Source organism: Hydra vulgaris, chromosome 14, assembly GCF_038396675.1.
Source record: "Hydra vulgaris chromosome 14, alternate assembly HydraT2T_AEP".
NCBI classification, from domain to species: Eukaryota; Metazoa; Cnidaria; class Hydrozoa; order Anthoathecata; family Hydridae; genus Hydra; species Hydra vulgaris.
In genome coordinates, this window is record NC_088933.1 from 22,017,562 (window position 1) to 22,041,196 (window position 23,635).

The 23,635-nt window shown below is 25.3% G+C and overlaps 1 protein-coding gene across 1 annotated transcript in view; it reads left to right on the forward strand.

Moving 5' to 3' along the window:
• The first annotated feature begins 8,302 nt into the window (after positions 1-8,302).
• Positions 8,303-23,635, forward strand: part of LOC105845692 (uncharacterized) — a 32,795-nt gene continuing 17,462 nt past the window's right edge. The window contains exons 1-4 of the mRNA XM_065818527.1: positions 8,303-8,672; positions 12,966-13,219; positions 22,037-22,139; positions 22,701-22,759. Of these exons, the coding sequence (XP_065674599.1) occupies positions 8,396-8,672; positions 12,966-13,219; positions 22,037-22,139; positions 22,701-22,759 (693 nt within the window). The 5' untranslated portion in view covers positions 8,303-8,395. The remainder of the gene's footprint in view (positions 8,673-12,965; positions 13,220-22,036; positions 22,140-22,700; positions 22,760-23,635) is intronic.

The following is a 23,635-nucleotide window of genomic DNA, read 5'->3' on the forward strand; positions in this document are numbered from 1 at the left end:
TTTATGTTAAAATTAAGTCCAACTTTGATTTAAATTGTTAAAGTGTTTTAGAATCTACAATGTTTTGATCTAAATTATTCCAGCTGTTAATAACACGGCTTGTTAAGAAATAGTACCTCTTTGGATTTTTAATTATTTGTCTATGAAACCTCATATTGTGACCTCTCGTATTTGAAGTTATTAAATCTGGTGGGTATTCTATTGTTAAGTTATCTATTTTTTTTACTATTTTGAAAAGTTGGATTAAGTCATTACGTTCGCGTCTTTTTTCAAGAGTCGTTAATTTAAAGTAGGTTAGTCTACTTTCATAGTTTTTTCCTTGAAGACATTTTATTCGTGTTGCTTTATGTTGTATCGATTCAATTTTTTTTTTATCTTGTTCTAAGTAAGGACACCACACTGAATTTGCGTAGTCTAGATGCGGTCTTACAAGAGAGGTGTACAATAATTTAGATGCGTTTATGTCTAAGTTTTTAAATGAATGTTTTATTATTCCTAACATTTTATTAGCTTTACCATACGCATAACTAACTTGACTAGACCATTTTAAGTCGTTTGAAATCATAATTCCTAAATCTTTTTCAATTTTTGTTTCTGGTAGTTCAACTCTATTTAGCACTGAATCATACATTGTGTATATATGCCTAGTATTTTTGCTACCTATATGCATGCGTTTACATTTGCTGACATTAAATTTTAATAGCCATAATTCTGATCATGTTATTAATTTGTTTAGATCTGTTTGAGTCTTTTCTATGTCAGAAGATGATCTAATTATGTTAATTACTTTAATATCATCAGCATACATTTTACAGTTCGTTGATAACTCATTCGGTAAGTCGTTTATATAAACAATAAACATAAACGGACCCAAGACAGACCTTTGCGGTACTCCACTTGTAACTGGAGACCAATTTGAAAATCCGCCGTTGCAGACGACACGTTGCACTCTGTTACTTACGAAATTTTTGCACCATCTAACTGCTTTTTTGTTAAATCCATAACTTTTTAGTTTAAGACACAATCTGTTGTGAGGCACGGAATCGAAAGCTTTTTTCATATCTAGGAAAATGATATCTACTGGTAAATTATCTTCCATCTTGCTTGAATTTTTAGATCCATAAATTCTATAAGGTTTGTACAACAGTTTGTTTTTTTTAAAAATCCATGTTGTTCCTTAGTCAAGAGATTGTTATTTTCTAAGTACATAAATGTAGCTTTTAAGATACGTTCCATTACTTTACTTATAACTGAAGTAAGTGATACTGGTTGATAACTTGATGGTATATATATATATATATATATATATATATATATATATATATATATATATATATATATATATATATATATATATCTGTGTGTGTGTCTGTGTATAAGAGTTGTTAACAATGCCACAGGTAGCAAGGCCGAGGCCACATGTTACAAGGCCAAGACCAAAACCAAAAGTTTAAAGGCCAAGGACAAAAGATTCAAGACTAAGGGCAAGAATAAGAGTTTCAAGGCCAAGGCCTACACAAACATTTTCAAGACTAAAGACTTGAAATGTAGCCTTATGTTAAGGCCAATTATTAACAAAACTGTAGGTAGCAAGTGCTGTGACAATAAAACCACATTAGAAATTAGGCCAAGGTTATGCTCAGAAGTCAATAAGAAAATATACTTGTAGATATACATGAAAGCCTAAGACAAAAACATATAAAAATAAAGAGTTTAATCTTTTAGTTATTTAATTTTATGTATTTTTGTCCATAATGTTAACAACTAATATTAACATCTTTTAACTAAAGTTGTTATTAGGTGTTAGCATCAACTATAAGAAAAAGTGGATGGCCAAGGCCAAAACAATCAAGGCCATGGCTAAAATTTTCAAGGCCAAAACCAAGGCCAAGGCCTTAATTTTTGGCCTTAAGGCTAGGCCAAGAAATAACAACACTCTCCATGATCGAAAATAAAAATGACTATACATTTATTCAATTTGACATTAATGATTTTTACCTAGAAATTTGTGAATTTGTTGGACTATATATTTTAGATTTATTAAGTAAAATAATCAATATAAAAGATTCAGGCCTTTATCGCGACGATGGTTTAATAGTAATGCATAGAAAATCTGTTCCACAGCTCAATAAGATTAGAAAAGATATAAAAAATTTTAAAAGTATTAGCTTTCAAATGGAAATAAACATAAATTTAAAAATTGTGAACTTTCATGATGTCACATTTAACCTCTCTGAAAGTTCACATAAGCCTTTCAAAAAACCAAACGATGAATTATTGTATATTAATATTAACTCAAATCATCCACCCCAAATTCTAAAACAAATCCTGATTTCAATTAATCACAGGCTAAACCATAACTCCTCTAATGAAAATGTATTCAATTCCTCCAAATGAATATTTGAAGATGCCCTAAAAAAAAGTGGTTTTGAAAACTTTGAACTAAAATTTGACCCTGAAAAAAAGAATGCAAAAAAACGAAATAGAACTAGAAATGTAATTTGGTTCAACCCCCCCCCCCCCTTTATATAGCGAAAATGTTTCCACTAACATAGGAAAAGTGTTTTTAAAATTGGTCGATAAGCATTTCCCGCCCTCTAATAAATTACATAAAATTTTTAATCGAAATACAATTAAAGTTAGTTACAGTTGCACAAAAAATATGGAAAGAATTATAAAAGGTCACAATAATGCTTTGTTAAACAAAAAAGAAATCCTGAATAAAAAAACTACAGAAAATTGTAATTGTAAACAAAAGAACAATTGTCCAATGAGTGGAAGTTGCTTATCAAAAAATGTGGTATATAAATGTGTTATTTCCTATAAGAATGTACCTGATAAACAATATATTGGCATAACAGAGGGTGAATGGAAAAAACGTTTTGCCAATCATAAGCAATCTTTCAAAAATAAAAAGTATTCAAAAGACACCATGCTATCAAAATATATATGGGAATTAAAAGAAGAAAATATTGATGAATTTATACTGAATTGCTCCATCCTTAAAACAGCGCCTGCATATAACAATATTTCCAAAAAATGCATACTATGCCTACAAGAAAAATTTGAAATAATTACACATGCAAATCAAGAATGCTTATTAAACAAAAAAACGGAATTAATTTCTAAATGTAGGCACGAAAATAAGTCTCTCCTAAAAAACTATAAAAATAAATGAGTTCAAATAATATTTACAGTAAATACACTTTTTTTAAAAAATATTTAAAAAAAAGCCTAAGTAATCATTTCTAAAGAATTCTTTTTATAATAGTGTCAGCAAATTCCACAAATGTGTGAAAATTTACAGTAGTTAAGACATTTGCAACTTGTTGTAATTTAATTTTTGGTATAAATTGAAGTTTTATTAATTTGATCATTGATTTCTGATGAATCTTTGTTGATGAAACACATTGTAAAATAAAAAAAATTTTTGTAAAGTGATTTTCTACTCATATATAATTGCTCTGCTCTTTTAAGCACATTGAGCACTCTATTGTGTAGAATACATTTTAAAGTTGTTTAAATATATATATATATATATATATATATATATATATATATATATATATATATATATATATATATATATATATATATATATACATACATATATAAAACATATAAGTATATATATATAGATCGGATAGAGTGAATAGTTTTTATATTATCATATGAAATTTTATATTTTTTTGGGACAGTTAAACTGCTTATTGACTGTAAAATAATTTCTTGACTTTAACTTAGGCCGTGACTATCTATCACAGAGTATATTTTAATTTTTTTTTTAATCTGTTCAAAAGGTAAACAAAAATGCACAAATTATTTTTATAATGCTTGGTCATATTTTTCTATATTTAAACTTTATAAGCATAGATAAAACATGTTAAAAAAGCCACTGAATTATATAAATATTTGTTAAAATCATGCTAACATGCCAAAACTTTAATAAACTGGGTAAAATCTAAAATTTCTTTGTACTTGTTTTGTAATTTAAATTGAAATTAAAATTTTTTTTTTACTTACTTTACTACATTTTTTCTATATACCTTAACACACTTGCTTTAACTGAGAAATCTGTAAAATATAAAATTAATTTAGAAGAGCGGAAAAAGTTTAAAAACTTGAAAATATTTTAATTGATAAATTGCCTGCCTAAACCAAAACTCTCAATCATTGCAGCGAGACTCCTTGTATGTTCTACTTATTTTTCAGTTAATTTAGCTTTGTAGCAGCACTTCTTGCATGTTCTACGTACTTGTCAGTGAATGTAGCTATATTTGTATTCCTCATATGTACTACCTATTTTTAGTCAATTTAAGAGCACTCTTTGGCGCATTCTACCTATTTCTCAGTCAATGTAGCAGCGCTTCCCTCATGTTTTTTTGTCATTTAAAAATACGCTTCTCTCATATTTTTTTGTTTATAAAATTATGCTTTTGTGGGTTTTTTTTAAAACAATAAAATTTTATTTGTTTCCTCAATTAAATTTAAGGGTTTTTACATAAAGTGTACTTGATTTTTTCACTTTTAAAGGCAAAGAGTCATTAAAAGTTGTTTTTTACCACAAATGTTAAATTTAGATGCCAAACTAAAGGAACAAAAATATATATATATATATGTATACATGTATATATGTAATATATATATATATATATATATATATATATATATATATATATATATATATATATATATATATATATATATATATGTATATATATATATGTAATATATATATATATATATATATATATATATATATATATGTATATATATATATATATATATATATATATATATATATATATACACTCTAGTGCTATTAGACACTTTTTCTACTTTAATGCTTCTGCTGTTAGACACACTCGAAATATATATCTGTATATATATACATATATATATATATATATATATATATATATATATATATATATATATATATATATATATATATATATACAACCCGTAGATGTTGTCCGAAAGTTTTTTCCATATTTTGTTGACAAAAAGTAAAAATTAAAATGCAAGACCAGAATTATTTATTTTTATTAATTGATAGACTGCCTGCCCCAACCAAACCCTTAGTCGATGTAGCAACATTCCCTTGTGGGTCAGGCTAAAAGATAGTAGATGTAGCAGCACTCCCTTGCGGGTCAGGCTATTTGTCAGTCGATGTAGCAGCACTCCCTTGCGAGTCAGGCTATTTGTCAGTTGATGTAGCAGCACTCCCTTGCGAGTCAGGCTATAAGATAGTCGATGTAGCAACACTCCGCGCATGATTTACAGTAAAAAAAAATAAAAATAAAAACATTTTATTAAAAAAATTAAAAATAAAAACATTTTATTAAAAAAAATAAAAATAAAAACATTGTTTATATTGTTAAATTTAATTGACCAGAATGTTTTAAAAACATTCTGAATGTTTTTAAAACATTCTGGTCAATTAAATTTGCGTTTTTGTGGTTTTTTTTAAAAACGATTTATTTGTAATTAAATTAATGGTATTATATATATATATATATATATATATATATATATATATATATATATATATATATATATATATATATATATATATATACAGTATTGTGAATATTAATTGCATCAAAATTAAAAACAATAAAAATCCAGGAAATTTTAAGTTTTCTTGCTCTAATAAAATAAAAACTCATGCACTAATATTTTATGTGTCCTCCTCGTGCTGGTATGACTTTCTGCACACGATTTGGCATGGAATCCAATAAATTTTTACAAATGTTTTGGATTTCTGTGTCTTCAATCCAAATCTGAAGGATAGTGGTGGTAAGCTTAGTTTTAGTTGTGCAGTCATGTTTTCGCAGTCTTTTTTTTACAATTGCCCAGAGATTCTCAATTGGAATAAGATCAGGGGAGTTGCCAGGCCATTCAAGGGTTTAAATATTATTTTTTACCATGAGTTTCTTGACTTTTTTGGAAATATGGCATGTGGCTAAATCCTGCTGTAATATTCCGTTTCCATTTGGAAACACATTTAACATCTCTGGAATTAAATGTGTTTGCAGAACCTCAATGTAAATGTCAGAGTTCATCATTCCAGTAACTGGGTAGAGTCTTCCTGGTCCAAAAGCAGAGAAACAACCTCAAAACATCTTCTTTTTTGGAGGCTTGGCATATTGTTCAATGTGTCCAGGTCGTATAGGCTCACCATCAGAACAACAAACAAACTGTGACCGCTGGCCTTGCACTTCAAAATGTGATTCATCCAAAAATAAAATCTCCAATCAATATAAAAACAAGTTAACTGTTATTAAGTCTCTTCAATTTAATACCTTCAATTTAAAAATAGTATGATATACAAATATAATAAATAAAATAGCTGTAAATTTAATAAACACATTTTGTCTTACCCTTCTCCATTGTTCTTTAGTCCACTTTTTGTATTCCTTTGCCCACAAGAGATGCTTCTTCATGACATCTGTAAGTTATGGTTTTTTAGAAGGTTTTCTGGCAAACCTTCTAACAGCTATCAACTTCCTCCGCACAGTACTCGAGCAGACATGGATGTCATGCATAGCTATATAATTCATTAGTTGGTTTTTTTGGATTTTTGATACTCTCCAGCATCAGATATTGGTCATCTCTTTCTGAAGTCTTTCATTTTCGACCACATTTTCCTTGCCTTAATGGTGACAAGCTACCTGTTGCAATGTAATGCTTCTTAACACGGCTAACTGTAGATTGGTTTACTGAACGTAATTTGGCTACCGTTGAGATTTATCAGAATATTGAAGTAAAGTTAATATTTTAGATCTTTTTCTTGGTGTAGTGTCCATATTTATTCATTTACTTTATTTAAATTTATTTATCCTTCTTATCACAGTTAAATTATAGAAAACACAGTATAAAACAAAAAAGAAAAAAATGTTTGATGCAATTAATTTGCACAATACTGTATGTATATATATATATGTGTGTATATATATATATATGTGTATATATATATATATATATATATATATATATATATATATATATATATATATATATATATATATATATATATATATATATATATATATATATATATATGTGTGTGTGTGTGTGTTTATACATATCTATATATACCTATCTATCTATCTATCTATCTATCTATCTATATATATATATATATATATATATATATATATATATATATATATATATATATATATATATATATATATATATATATATATATATATATATATATATATATATACATATATATATATATATACATATATACATATATATAAATAATATATAGACAGACTAGTTTTATAGAAAACACTGTACCTTGCATACATTCATCCACATCTAGATTTTGCAGTATAGGTTTGGTCTCCTCACCTAAAAAAAGATATTGCGATGATAGAGAAAGTTCAAAGGGGTGTATCGAAAACAATATCTGAGATAAAAAATCTACCGTATGAAAAAAAAGATTACAAATGCTGAAACTAACATCACTTAAGGATTACAGGAAAAGAAGGGACCTAATCCAACAGCTCAAGTTTACTCACCAGATTGATGAAGTCAACTTTTATTTCCCTCAAACTCTACTAATTTCAACATTAAATTAAAAATACTGGGGCGCTCTTTTACAGGAAGTAGTTGACTCACCTTCTGTACATTTCTTTAAAAAATTTGCATCATAGTTTTCTTGACCAGCTGCTTTGTGCAGCTTTCCTGTGTCAACATGACGAACCTGATGTAGTTACACTACAATATATACATAAAATTGTTTTTGTATTCTTCAATATAAACATTTTAGGACATGGGTTATTTAATGTACATTTATATTTATATGGACTTTATACTAATTTTGAAATAAATAAATAAATATATATATATATATATGTATATATATATATATATATATATATATATATATATATATATATATATATATATATATATATATATATATATATATATATATATATATATATATATATATATATATATATATATATATATATATATATATATATATATAGTTAAATTGTTGTTAAAGAGCAGTATAATGATAAATTAGTAAAACATTAAATTAGTAATATATATATATATATATATATATATATATATATATATATATATATATATATATATATATATATATATATATATATACACACACACACATATATATGCCTTGGTTATGAGATATTTTGAGGGTCAAAATTCTGAGTTCTGATGACTTAATCACTAAATCAGACAAAATGAGATTTCGAGCTGATCATTTTTAAAATTAAAAATAATATTAAATGTTTACTTTATATATGTATCTTATTTAGTTTTATATAAAATCAATGTTTGTCATACAATGAGTAAATGGTTGATGAATGGACTGAATGAATATTTATGATGTTTTAATACAATGAATAAGTATTATTTACACACTATAGTTTTTGTAGCATTCAATGAAATCTTGATTCATGGCTTATTTAAAAGTGTTACTCGCCAAACTGATAGTGATTTTTTTGTAAAATCATCTTGCGAAAACAATTGCGAGCCCTACAAAAGCTATTGTTTTGATGTTGGGAATAGTGGTGTTGCAAAATCAACTTGCTGTAGCTGCAAATGCGAATGGGGAAAAACATTTTATGGTGTTGGAAAATCTGCATCGTGTGTTGATGATCTGCAAATTTCAAATGGTAACTTTTATTTAATTTTTGTTTGTTTTTCTATAAATGAGGTTTTTATTTGTTTTTATAAATATTTTTTAAGTTTGTGGAGAAAAAAAAAAGAAAATTAAAATACTTTAAACTTCAAATATAAATTGAATATAAGTCTGAAACTTTCCAAACGTTATGTTCAATGTTCTCAGAAATTCTTACTATGATAAAGAAAAGGTAACTATTGAAATTTTTTACAACAAGATCTTCAAGATCTTCTTTCGCATACCAAGTTTATATTTTTAAATTTTATTACAATTAACCATTTTTAACTTAAAAAATATATATATAACTAATCATCTGTTAATTATGAAATATTATTTTTTTGCATGGCTAACGGTTACCCATCATTTGATGAGGCAACCCAAATAGTAACCAATGGATACCTGTGTACCCGTCGACAGTCCTAGTCCTAGATAGTGTTAAATATTTATCATAATTAATGTACAGTGCAAAGTCACAATCTGTGATTGTTTCAATCCTTCTCACTTTTACTTTAGATCTAATCCAATTTCACAGTGAAAGCAAATTGTTTTTAGTAAAGTCTAGTATAACTGCATACTAAAATACTGCATTTAAAAATATGTATAAATCAATGGTCAGCAATCTTTTACAACGGAAGAGCTACTAACATCTTTATTTTATTATTATAATCATATTTCTACTGCATCTTGAAATCGAATGAGCCAAATTTGGCTTGCGAGCAGTAGGTTACTGACCCCTGGTATAAACATTTAGATAATATAATATAGACTGTGTACTTACATAAATCTTTATTTGTTTTCATAGCAGACCAATAAACAAGAACTTTGAAAAAATAACAGAGTTACGACTAAGCAATGTGTGTGTATATTTATTTCTGTATGTGTGGGGTATTTTTAAAGCACAATATGGTTTTTAAAAGTAGGAATATAGTTAGTTTCATTAAAATACTGAAGATTGCATGTGTAAAACAAAATTCTAAATACTGCCTAAATTCCATAATTTAAATAACTAAATTTATTTTTTTAAATAACGTTGTTGGTGTCAACTTTTCTTGACCTCTCCCCCCTCTCCCTTGTTAAAAATTGTTTGAACGGCTAAGTAGAGCAGATTTGATGTCCATGGTTTATTTTAGTCATCTAGGTGGCAACCAAGATAAACCTGTGTGTTTGCATATATGGTTTTATCATAAAAACGGATATTATCATATATTATAAATATTTTATTATGATGTTATGATTTTATCATAAATAATTCTACATCATCATACATCATCATCATACTCCAATTGTTGTTATAAGACAATAATGAGATATGTGTTTTAGCTTATGTTTCTTGTATTATATTAATATAAAACTTCACATAAAGTTTAAGCTAAAAACTAGCAAGAAAATCCAGTCAAACTGGTATATATTTAAAGATTAGATGAAAGATTATGATGGTATTTTTTACCCAATCATAACCTTAACAAATAAACAATAAGCTGTATAATTAAATAATTCACTTTTAATAAAAATTATACGTTCTACAGAAAATATGATTGCGGTTTTGAACTCTGATAAAAAATCTGTGAAATGATATATTGAAAAATATTGATGTTTAATGATTGATATAATGATAGATATATTTTAATGAATTAAAACAGAATAGTAAGAAAAACAGTGTGTGATAACAAAGTTATACAATTATTAAGAAAAGTAGTTACTGCAGTTCACAATATCCCCAAAACTAACTTAAACAACACATAAAGTTGTCATGAAAATAGTTTAAATGACCAAATGGGGGATTAAAACACTTCCCATGGTATTTAAATTCCCCATCCCTAAATCATCATTACATTAAGAGAGAAAGCTGAGAACATTTTTAAGAATATAGAGCAATTGAACATTGTTTTTGAAGAGAGCACTCATCCCATGTGTGATTTGATTGTAAAATGATTAAATGATCCCAACCTTGGCATCATTTAATCATTTTACAATCAAATTTATTTTTTACAACTCTTTAAGAAAAAGGAAGCAAGTATCCCGTTGGATACAAATTAAAAAAAAAAAAAATCACAAATAAACCAATTAAAAAGTCATTCTAGGACTTTTTACCTTGGACTTCCTTGGATTTTAAGCTAATACAACATATATATATATATATATATATATATATATATATATATATATATATATATATATATATATATATATATATATATATATATATATATGTATATATATATATATATATATATATATATATATATATATATATATATATATATATATATATATATATCGTATTAGCTTTTACATCGTTAATTTTTTTATAAAATCAGCTTTTTAAAACCACATTATTTGAAAATGGCGCAGGTTGGGGCAGCTAACTTTTTTAGTTTCTAACAGAATGATACAAACTCTCTTTAAAAAAAGAATTAGCTTCGCGAAGGAAGTCCAAGGTAAAAAGTCCTAGCACTATAAAAATCAATTTAAACTCATAAAAATTGCATTTTTAAAATGCATTTTTTATAAGATGTATTAATACATATTTACATTTTTTTATAAATTAAGATAAATTTATCTATTATCTTTGTATACAATAAAAATTAAAAATGAAAGATTTTGTATTTAGGGAGAAAATTAAGTTTTAATAATGATAAAATTTTAACAATAGAAAAGAGCTGTTTTTGGTCTTTTTCAAATAAAAATTAACCATTAAATCTATTATTTCAGTACTTATTTTTTTATACTGTTAGAAATATAAGAAACTGTAGAAAATAGTTAGCTAATAACATTGTTTTGCTACTCAAAAAACTATATTTTGGCCAAATTTCAAGTGTTTCTAAATCACTGTGCCCTGGTTTAAAGAAAAAGTTTTTTAGACTTTTTTTAACTTATAATTTGTTTAGCTTTTTTAGACTTTTTTAAACTTTTTATTTAATGTTTGTCTAATCAGGTTTTTTTTTACCTAGTTCTTATTTCTCTTTTATTTTTTTTCTATGTTACTGTTTTAATTTACTAACTTCATAATATTATTATGTTAATAAGGTAATGGTTAACTTTTTAAATATTTTTCGGTTTAACTAGTAATTTTATTTTAATTTTAAATTCAATTTGTTTGAAATAAATTCATATTAAATGTTTTCTCATTAATAGATCTTTCAAAATATGCCTTGTAATATAACTATGTCATGTAAAATAAAATTCTTCAATTGTTTCTTAAAAAACAATTCAAAGGCTGTCAATTAAAATGACTGTATGATAATGCCAGGAAAAATCTGTTGCAAGTATGCATTTCATTTTATTTAATTCAACATATTTTCTTTAAGTACCATCTTTGTGAAATGATAAATTTTACTGTTCTAATTGTTTTGTTTTAGACATTAAAAACTGTTCAATAATTTGTCTCTATTTGTGTCACTGAAAAAATATATATTTAATGATGAGTTGGACTGTTACTCTGTACTATAGAGTGATTTATGTAAAAATCTTTAGTGGGTTTTCCTTAGATTTACAATTTTCTAGAACTTACACTTTTGCTTACTAATGAAACTCAAAATAAGCTCTGTTTGACTTAAATAGTTTTAAAATAAAGCATGTAATTTTATTATGTTAGTATCGCTCAGGAGTATTTAAAGGTTATTAATGGGTTTTTTGTTGACTATATCTTGTACAGAAATAAGTTTAGGTCTGACTGCAAGATTTCGTGCAGTGGTGATTTTGAAAGCCCTAACTGTTGTCCTCTTCTGTCTGTAAGTTATCAATTGTAATCTCTTTAAACTGAGCCACTAATCATCAAATTATTGGTGATAGGGGTGGATATTGTCCTGGTTGTTTTCAAAGTTTTAAATTGTTGTCAAAATTCACTTTGTGTTACAACATTGAATGATTATTTTGTGTATGCATTATTTAATAAGTTTAATATGGATTATATTTATCTATTAAAGTTTGTAAAGGAAAAATATAAAAATTAGAACAATTGTAACAAGATACAAATAATTATTGTATGAATAATATTAAATTTTATCTATAAGTTTTTTTTTTTTTCAACTTTTTATGTTTGATATTTTTAATTAAAGCAGTATTTTACTTTTTGCAACTAAAAATGCTTTTTAATATTTTTTAATATTATTTTAATTTATTTATAATAGTTATTCTTTCTTTTGTATTATATATATATATATATATATATATATATATATATATATATATATATATATATATATATATATATATATATATATATATATATATATATATGTAAACATACATAGTGTGTGTAAAGCATTTGTAACTATTTATTTAGACTGTAGATTTCAGGTTGTTAAACAAAATGAGCAACAAACCTATGTATTTTCTGTTTCAATTTCTAAAAATTACAACAAAGATACTTACGAAAGCATTGGATCAATTAAATTAATTGATAAGCAAACACTTATTAATAGTCTATCATGCAGTTTACTATTAAAAAAAACTTCATATTGGGAACCATTTCAATGGACAACTTTTGCAGAACCTCAAGCTGTTTTTAGGCTCAATAATAATAAAAATTTACTAGAGGTGATTTTTTTTTTAATTTTTTTTTTTTTTGTTATATATATATATATATTTATATATATATTTATATATATATATATATATATATATATATATATATATATATATATATATATATATTTATATATATTTATATATATATATGTATATTTATATATGTATATATATTTATATATGTATATATACATTTATATATATATATATATATATATATATATATATATATATATATATATATATATATATATATTTATAAATTAGTAAAAAACACTTTTCTAACTTTTATCTTCGACTTGAAGTTTCACCATTGCTGGATCATCAGGAAGACTCTTCCTAATGATCCAGCAATGGTGAAACTTCAAGTCGAAGATAAAAGTTAGATAAGTGTTTTTTACTAATTTATTGCTCTGTTCTTTAAGAACATTGAGCACTCTATTTGTAAAATACACTAACATAATTTACATATATATATTTATATATATATATTTATATAAAGGCCTCGGCAGGAGTAAATGAGCGCAAGAGCGCAGAAAAGCTCTCCTAAAACAAACATGATGAGCCAAGCGAGCTGCTCTTCTAAACAGCTTCTTATGAGACCTTTTAGTTTTTGCACAATTTATCTATTTATTTAAAAAAGTTGTTTATTAAATACAAAACTTGGTTTTATACTTGTTACAAGAATATATGCATAACAAGCGTCATTTATTGCATTGTCAAAAAATTCTTTAGAGGAGCATTGTCTTTGGGTTTTCACAGTAGCTATCCATTTATTTATTAACAACATTACTTATTTGATAAAAAGTTTAAGAAAGAATAAAAACAGTTTTTACTGCTTATAAAAAATGTTTTACATTTTCTTACTGTAATAGAATGCAAGCATTTTAAGAAATATTACAACAATCAAAAAATCCACTATAAAAGTGAATAATATATTTAAATAATCATATAAAATATATAATTCATTATATAAATTAAAAATTATTATGCAATAATTTAAAGTGTAATAATTTTATATTTCATCAGTTAGTCCAATCAAAAACATTTGTATTTAAATCATCGCTCATTTTTAATTTTTTTTTTATTGCAACGACCTTTTACAATACATTGCAGTTTATTTATTTTTTTAAGAAAAATGGCTTAGTGTTTTTCACTTTTGTTACAATGAAAATTATACTTTTGAGAGAAAAAATTATATCTTTGCAAGAGCCATAAGTTGCTCTGTGTGTGTATATATATATATATATATATATATATATATATATATATATATATATATATATATATATATATATATATATATATATATATATATATATATATATATATATACTATTTTTTTAAATATTATTTTTCTAAACTATTATTTTTATTATTTTATTATTTAATGTGTACTATTTTTTAGCTAATTTTTTTTTTCTTTAGTTTGATTACTACTTTTGTTATTGTTTGTTGTGAGAAGTTGTCTAAATATTCTTGCGCTTGCAAGATGATAAAAATAATTTTTTTTAATTAAATTTCGTTCATGGTTTCTTTTTTTACATCTCATATAACATTATTTTTGAAATTCCACAATCGACCTGATCTATAGCCCATAATTTTGGATAAAAAATGTGCTCTAATGAATCTGTTGCATTTTTCTGGACAACACACCATTTCGAATGCTTTTCTGGCTAGCTTGATATGTCTTTCTACTGCCTGGCTTCTGGAAGGATAGCGGGCAAAATCCAGTCTTGGTATATTTGTTTCCAGATCATAGTTAACAAAGTATTTCCTTTATTGTCCCTTACAATCAAAAGCTTTGTGATCAGAGCTTTCTGCCAATCAGTTATGTCTATGTAGCTAGTAGCTTTAAAGTTGATTACTGATGCACAGAAAGATCTTACTGAACTTGTATGTTTCGACTTTCTGGATTTTTTTATGCGTTACAGAGCTAACTAGCGCATATCTAAGCTTTTATCTGTAAGCATAGCGAGGATAAGATTTTCTGGATGACTGAAGAATGTGTTACAAATTAACACATTCTTCAGTCATCCAATGTGTTAAAATGCTAGGTCAACAACTTTCTTAAGCCATCTCTGAGATAGAGTAATTTTAGTATCTTACTGCAGAAATGTCAAAAAAAAATTATTTCAAATCATGCTGGTGCGTAAACTGTTACAATAAAGCTAACAAGGGTCTTATATTCATCCAACAGGCTTTTTGTAACAACATACAGATGTAGTATGCAATTAGCCATTGTTAAGCACCTTGAATGGTTGATAAGATCAGGATTGTAATAAGAATGGTTGACAGGAAAAATTTCAACACCTACAGTAGTACACAAATTGAACAGGTATTTTTTATCTGTACTTAGGTGATTTAGGTTCTTCGAGATATTCAAACAAATGTCTTAGTGGTAAGTCATTTGAGTGTAACTGACATACAAATTGTTTCAGCCATTGTCTGTGTAATGTCACTTCAAGCAATCGAATGATGTCTCCTTGAATGCCCATATTAGTGTTTCATCACAACATACAGCTTTTATTCCACCTGTGTCAACATTTCTTTTATTCAAATGTGCAATTAACTCAGCTGCAATAACTTTGCCTGACCATTTTTTTTGGCGGTTGGTGTAATGTAACCAAAATATGTAGATCCTAATTTGGCCACAATTGATAAGTACTCTTTAGCCATTAAAATATAGCACAGTGGTTTTGTTACTCAGTTTAGGACATAATGATCCACATTATTTACAATGTTTTTGTCACCAATTTTCAACATCTTCTTTATGAATTTTTATAACAGTGCTTGAAAAACAGCACTGGCAATTCCTGCTGCTGCCCTGTCAGATATGCTATGGCAGTAGCTTAACTCTCATCTGCTTGTCATTAAATTTTAGTTGTTGTTTATCAAAACCCATACAATCATTGTCAGAGTTGTCATTGCTGGTATCAATTTCTACTTCTGTATGAGAAATCTCATCACAGATATCCGACTGTTTATGATCATTTGTTACTAATGGCATTGATTGTTGCATATCTGCCTTTTGTGGTTGCTGCATATCTGTCTTTTTGGCTATACCATTTTTATAATCTAATGGATTCAACCTCATCAACTCCAGGGAACCTCACTGATTTTCTGGAAAGTCACGTTCAATTGAGATATGCAAAAACTTTTGCAGGAGGAAATGTTAAAGAGTTTGATTGATTTATCTTTAAACTGCGATATTTTCTCTATATGGTTCTAAGTCTTTCCTTGATTTATACAACTTTAGCAAATTCATGAATGTTTTGTTGTACTTGTTTAACATTTCTTGAATATGGCAATATCTTACATATGGTATGGAAACTTTGTCCCATATTTTTTCTACTTTCATTGACACTGTTTCTGCCACAATGCAATGTGAGGATCTTTTTTGTTTGATTCGCATTTCAGTCTCTGTTTATAACATGTGCATAAGTTAATAGTTGGTTGTTGGGCATCTTGGAGGGAGCATCAAAAATGACACGAGACATTTTTTCTGATTGCAGCCATTGATAACCTAAAAAAAAAACCAGAAGCATTTAAAAATCCATGGTGTATGGATAGGAAACTATTCTGCTATCAAAAAGATAAAAAAAAAATAATTTAAATTTCATCAATGACTTTAATAATATGTTATAATATTAACTCTTATAATGAAGTATAAATCATAATGGACTAATTATTTATCACTAACAAATCTACATTAAGCAATTAAATAAGAATTAAATGTTATGCAATATGTATGCAATAATACATGTGAATTGACAGGAAATACTGTGTGCAAATGCATAGAATATATATATATATATATATATATATATATATATATATATATATATATATATATATATATATATATATATATATATAAATTATGTCGGTGTATTCAACAAATAGAGTACTCAATGTTCTTAAAAAACAGAGCAATAATAAATTAGTAAAAACACTTATCTAGTTTTTAATTTTCTTCAACAGCTTGTTTCTCCATCAGTAGATTCTTCTTCTTGATGAACCTACTGATGGAGAAACAAGCTGTTGAAGAAAACTAAAAAATAGATAAGTGTTTTTACTAATTTATATATATATATATATATATATATATATATATATATATATATATATATATATATATATATATATATATATATATATATATATATGGGGTGACAAGGGTGCAGATGCAAGGATGCATGACTGGACCCATCACTGATCTACCATGATCTTTAAATGTCATGATATACTATGTTTTATATATATATTTATATATATACAATACCATACCAAGCAATAGCTTGGTCGGTACCAGTCCAAAAAAAAAAAGGTCCTTTAGAATGAATGTTATGGGCCCTCTTGCCAAATAATTCTCCAAATAAAATATTAGCATTAAAACATTATTTATAGGCAACCCCCCGATCATAATTACATTTACAAACCATTTATTTTGCTAAAACAAAAATATTAACCAAATAAGAATATACTTTGAAATAAAATGATAATTGAAATAAATTATTACATCCTTTTATTTGTTTCAAATGCATTACGGTAAAGTTTTTTCTGCTTTGATACTAATACTGACAGTGGAGTTTAGAGATTTTTTTGCTGGATAATTTTTGATATTTGCATGGCACAATTGCATGCTGACTTTTTTTTCTCTGACAAGTATAGGAAATTAATGTCTTGAAGAGAATTCGCTAAATTATTTGCTGATTTGATTTCAATTTTTCCTGACTTTTGTTGTTTGCTAAATGCTTAATAGTAGATCCTATGCCATCGGCAACTCCATGCATTGCTGCAAAAAAAAAACCAAATTATCATTTTGTTAAGTTTCTTTTCAAGATGCATTATTGCGCTTATCACAACTTTATTTTTAAATGGCGTAGATATGTTGTCGTCATAGAGATGTAGTATTATCCCTAAAAATGTAAATTTCTTGGGTATTAAATGAAATACTCCAATAACTTATCCAAATTTGTAAGTAAGGAGGTGATTGTGTGGTCCAGAGAGTCAGATGCAATGGAAAAGTTTTTTCCAGATTGCTGCAGTGAAAAGCAAAATTTGATATTTTTCCATTAATATTTGTCCATAGTGTGCAGCTGAAAAAACACTTTAAATTTTCTGCTTAATCAACCTGAAACCAACTTTTGGCGATGAATTCATGGGTTTAGTCATGTTTAGTTTATAACATTTAGAATGGTTAGACTTGATACTTGCATAAGTTGTGAATTTTTCTCACATAGAAAGTAATTAAAATATATATTTAAATTAAAAAAATAATAATAATCAAAAAATATATATTTAAATTATTTTTAACTCCTTGGGAGTTGCGATAAAAGCTGTAAGTGTTTATTTTGTAAGCAACAAAATTTTTATGAAAAAGCACTAGGTAAAATTTTTAACTTACATTACACAAATTCAAAATTAAAATATGCTCAAACTAAACATTGTTATTCAAAACTTTAAACTTAAAAATGTAACATTTAATATTTTTTCGTATATATTATTAAAAAATCAAAACTTTATTATGTTTTTGTTAACTTATGTTTCATGAAAGTTGCAAAAGTTCTTCCATTCTTTTATTGATATAAAATTTTTCAAACTATAAAATCTGACTAACAACAAATTGAACATGTTAGTTCCATTTTCATGCTAAATTAATTCTGATTATGCAAATAAATTCATGGTTAAAATAACATTTTACACTGTAACTTTTTTTATCATGCGACAATGAGAGAAACTGTGACTTTTGGAAGCATAAAAAAGAATAAATTAATTAATTTTAGTTCTATAAGTATATATTAGATAAATTTTTATGTGCCTACATCAATACTAATTAGCTAAAAGTTGACAAAAAAGAGAATAAAATTTATATATATATATATAATATATATATATATAATATATATATATATATATATATATATATATATATATATATATATATATATATATATATATATATATATATATATATTATATATATATATATATATATGTATGTATGTATATATATATATTAGGTCTACTGAAAAGTTCTGCCCGTTTCTATAAAAAACTGACGCTTAAGCGCATGTTTATTTAGCCCATGTTTAGCTCTTTATTTTTATTATTTAAGGTGTTCATACATATGTAGCAAATTAACTCAAACAAAATTATTTTACGTTTATCTTCATTGTAAAGTGATATATTTTATTCTGAAAATGAACAGAACTTTTTGGTAGACCTAATATATATATACACAGTGGTGTGAAAAATGTTAGAATCAACAACTTAAAAGTATAAATCAATGTTTTTATGTACAATAATTTGTTACATGTAAAATAAGTTCTTTTGTAGTAAATTTGTAAGTTATATTGTTTAAATCAAACACTTCATTTATCCACATTTTAGTTTAACAAACTTTTAGTTTATCCACATTTTAGTTTAACAAACTTTTAGTTAGTATGCATTTTGAAATGTTGGGCGCATTCCCTTGATTTTAGGATCATGAACATTATTTTTTCATACATTAGTTAATTTCAAAATCAATGAGATTTTGCAAGTTTGTTTATACTGTGAAGCTTTGTTTATATTGATAGTTTTTACATTTTGTAAAAACTATCAATATGAACAATTTTTTACAAATTGAATTAGTAACATTATTTTAAAAAAATCTAGGCTGCTTATAAGAAAAACTGGGCAGCAATGTGTGCAATAAAATAATGTGATTTAACTTGGTTTGGTACAAACAGTTTGTGTTAAGTCGTAACAAACATTCTCAGTCCTTGTCCTAATAGAGATATTAAACTTTTTGAATACTCAGCAGTGGCTACTTGCTTAGTCTCAAAAAAAGTAAAACTAGGATCAGAAACACATTTTACACAACTGTTAGATATTATCTTGATATTATTTTGCTTTATTTTAAGCTGATTTTTTTGTTTGTTTTTCTTACAGTAAACCAATCAAAACAGTAGATGTTATCATGATGCAATTTTTCAATTGCAATTTGAGCTTGTTGGGGTTGATTTCAGCTATATAAAGTTTTTTTTGATGGAATAAATTACTTACTAACTGTAAACTACTTTTTCGACAGTCTTTATCTGACAATAAGGTTTTAGTAGGGTAACTAAAGCAATGACATTGATTATGAAGTTGTACTTGTACTAAGAATCACAGAACGTTTATTATCTGTTCAAAATACAAATAAAATGCACTAAGTATCTTTATGTTGCTTAGTTTGTGCACATACTTTCCCACAATAATTAAAACTTTTCGTAAGCATAAAACATGTCAAAATAGCCACAAAATCGTATTTTAAAAAAAGTATTAATCATGCAAACCTAAAGCTAAAATACTGTTAATAAACTAGTTAAAATCCCAAGATTTTTTTGTGCTTTTCAAAGGTAACCAGTAACATAACATAAAAATATTTTTTTTTTTACTTGTACCTATTTTAAAAACCTAAACACACATTCTAATATTTTCACACCACTGTACATACACAAATCTCGGTGTATAAATGAGTGCAGGAGCTGAGAAAAACTCTTGTAAAATAGACATAGCAAGCCAAGAAAAATGTTCACCAAGGCGGCTTTATGCAATTGGCATTTGATGTTATAAAAAATGTACTTTTAAGTACATTTTTTATGATATCAAATATCAATTGCATAAACCCAAATTCATTGTGTTTTATTCAATGATGAAAATTATAATATTAGAATATAAGTGAAAACATGAATATGTTTATAAAAATAAAAAATATACTAAATAAAATTCTTTCTTTAAAAAGTTCACTTATTTAAAATTTTGTCAAAGCTGTTTATAAATAAATAAAAAAAGCTGCTTAAAAATATTAGCTGGAAATCCATTAAAAAGATTTAATATATTATGAAAATTTAAGCTGTATAAATATATAGTTTATTTTTTATATTTATGATATAACCTTATAAAAAGGAAAATAATATATGAAGATAAAATAACTACTAAATAAAGTCAACTTTAACACATTTTTTGGTTCAGGTAACTGTTGTGCAGGTAACCGTTGCGCAATTTAGCAGTCAAAGTGTTAGTACTTATTAGTTGTTGTTTTTTTTAAAAAGCCGCAACTAAAAATTTAATTAATGTTGTAAAAGTTTTAAGCAGATAGTTAAACGTAAGCAGTCATGTTTGATATTTTTCTAATGAACACTGTATAATTTTTCAAATATTTTTAGTTTTAATTTTATTAAAGCGATAACTTCAAAGAAATTCAAAATGTTTAATGTTTTTACTTGTCGCTCTTTATTTTTTAGAAAAATTATGTGGATAAATAAAAAATAAGAAATTATAAAAATACAAAAATAAAAATAAATTATAAAAATACAAAAAATTACAAAAATAAAAAATTACATGGATAAATGAAAAATAAAAATTACAAAAAATATTAATTTTATTTAAAAAAATATAGCGTTGGTATATGTGGTTTTTCTTTTACTTGAAAAAATATTGTGCTTTTCAAATTTTTTAAAATAATTTTTGCCTGCTAAGTGCTTTGCACTTATTTAGAATGCTTGCTTGAAAAGTGGTAATTAATTACAATCCTCAAAAAAGTTTATAAAATGTTTTTTTTTTCATACAAGTCAACAGCTTCATTAGCTTATCTTAACGATTCTGTAGGTTTAAGTTCACTGTTTAAAAAAAATTTGGGGTTTTTTTCAATTTTGGTTCTTTTTTAAATACAAAACAAAACAATTAAAGCAAAAGACTTTACAATTTACGTTTTTTTTTATGAACTCTTTGTAAAGCTTAACAGAAAGGTGTGAATATGACATCATGTTTTATGTATGTTATACTTTGATTTAGATGAAAAATGTCGAACTTTATAAAGGTTATTTATTCAAGTTATTCCTATCATGCAACAATGTTACTTCATGTTTACTGTTGAAAGTGGTGGGACAAACAGTTTGTAAGTTTTTGTACTTAATTTTCACTGAGGTCATTGAACGATCGTTTTGGCTTGTATTACTCAATCATTTTAATACAACTTTCCTATTTTTTTAGATTCTAAATTTGAATTCTAAAGCTGTAAAAATATTGTTCTAAATCTTCCCTTATAATAAAGAGATTTTTATAGCCAGTGATACAGAGCAGTAAACTGAAACTTACATTTTATATATAATATTGTTAACATGATAAGTTTTAACGCTAAAGTTTAACCACAATTTAAGAGTTTCTTATACTCATTATCATATTGTGTATGAACTTTTTTTTCATCTGTGAGCTGTTTTACCAACCACATTTAGTTCTACTTTTTTTTTGCGCTCTTCAAATAATGTCTTAATGATTTTGTGAATATTTTAATCTTGTTAATAAATCTTTTAGTTTCTTATTGTTTATACATATTGTTTAAACATTGTTTATAAAATGTATTGTTATAAAACATTTTTTTAAACAATGTTATTACTAAAGTTTAATTGTAATAAATAATCTAAAAAACGTTTTGTTATATTTGTTTCTGTGTTTACAGTTCAAATAAAACCAGTTGGTAGCCGCACCACATTGAGTCCTGCTGTGAATGTAACTTTAGTAAGTTATTTTTGTTTTGCTTTTTTTAATTTGTTTTTATTTGTGTTAAAAGTGAGTGTTGCTTATCATGATTTATATATAATTTCATAAAACTATTTTATCATTGGTTTATTTGTCAAAATGTTTTATTAAAGTATTTGAGCCAATTATATATTAGAATTTGAAGTTTTTTATTAATTCTGTCATCAACCCAAGAAAGACCTGTATACCTTTTTTTTTTTTTTTTCCAGTATTTAGTTAAAATTTTTGTTACTCAGTCAGGTGATTGGAGACACCAATTACTGTTAAACATTATAAAGTCCTAAAGGATTTTGCTGCAGTATGTTAAAGTTAGTAAATCTTTGTTTATGGTCGTAAGACCATAAACAAATCTCCTTTCAATGTGAGTTTTAAGTAAAATACATTTTGTATGAAGTTGGTTTTGTGTTTAGGACTATAGTGTCTTTGTACCAGTGGGCATGTTGCAATGCACAACAGCACAAAACAGAAAGAAATTGATGAGAAAGATGATACTTTATTATTATCATATTGAAAAAAACAGACAGCAGTATATATATATATATATATATATATATATATATATATATATATATATATATATATATATATATATATATATATATATATATATATCCAAAATTTCTTTTTAGCACAAAAAATGTAAGAGTTTTAATAAACAAGACAAACTTTTTAATTAATAAAACCATTTTATTAATTCTAAACAAAACAATACATGTTTCAACTAACAATAGTCATCTTCAGTTGAAGTTTAATTTTTAAATTTGTTTAAATACCTATATAGGTGATTTTTTCAATACCAATATAAAATGTAATTATACTCGCCATCTTAAGACGCGGATAACTGAACATTATAAG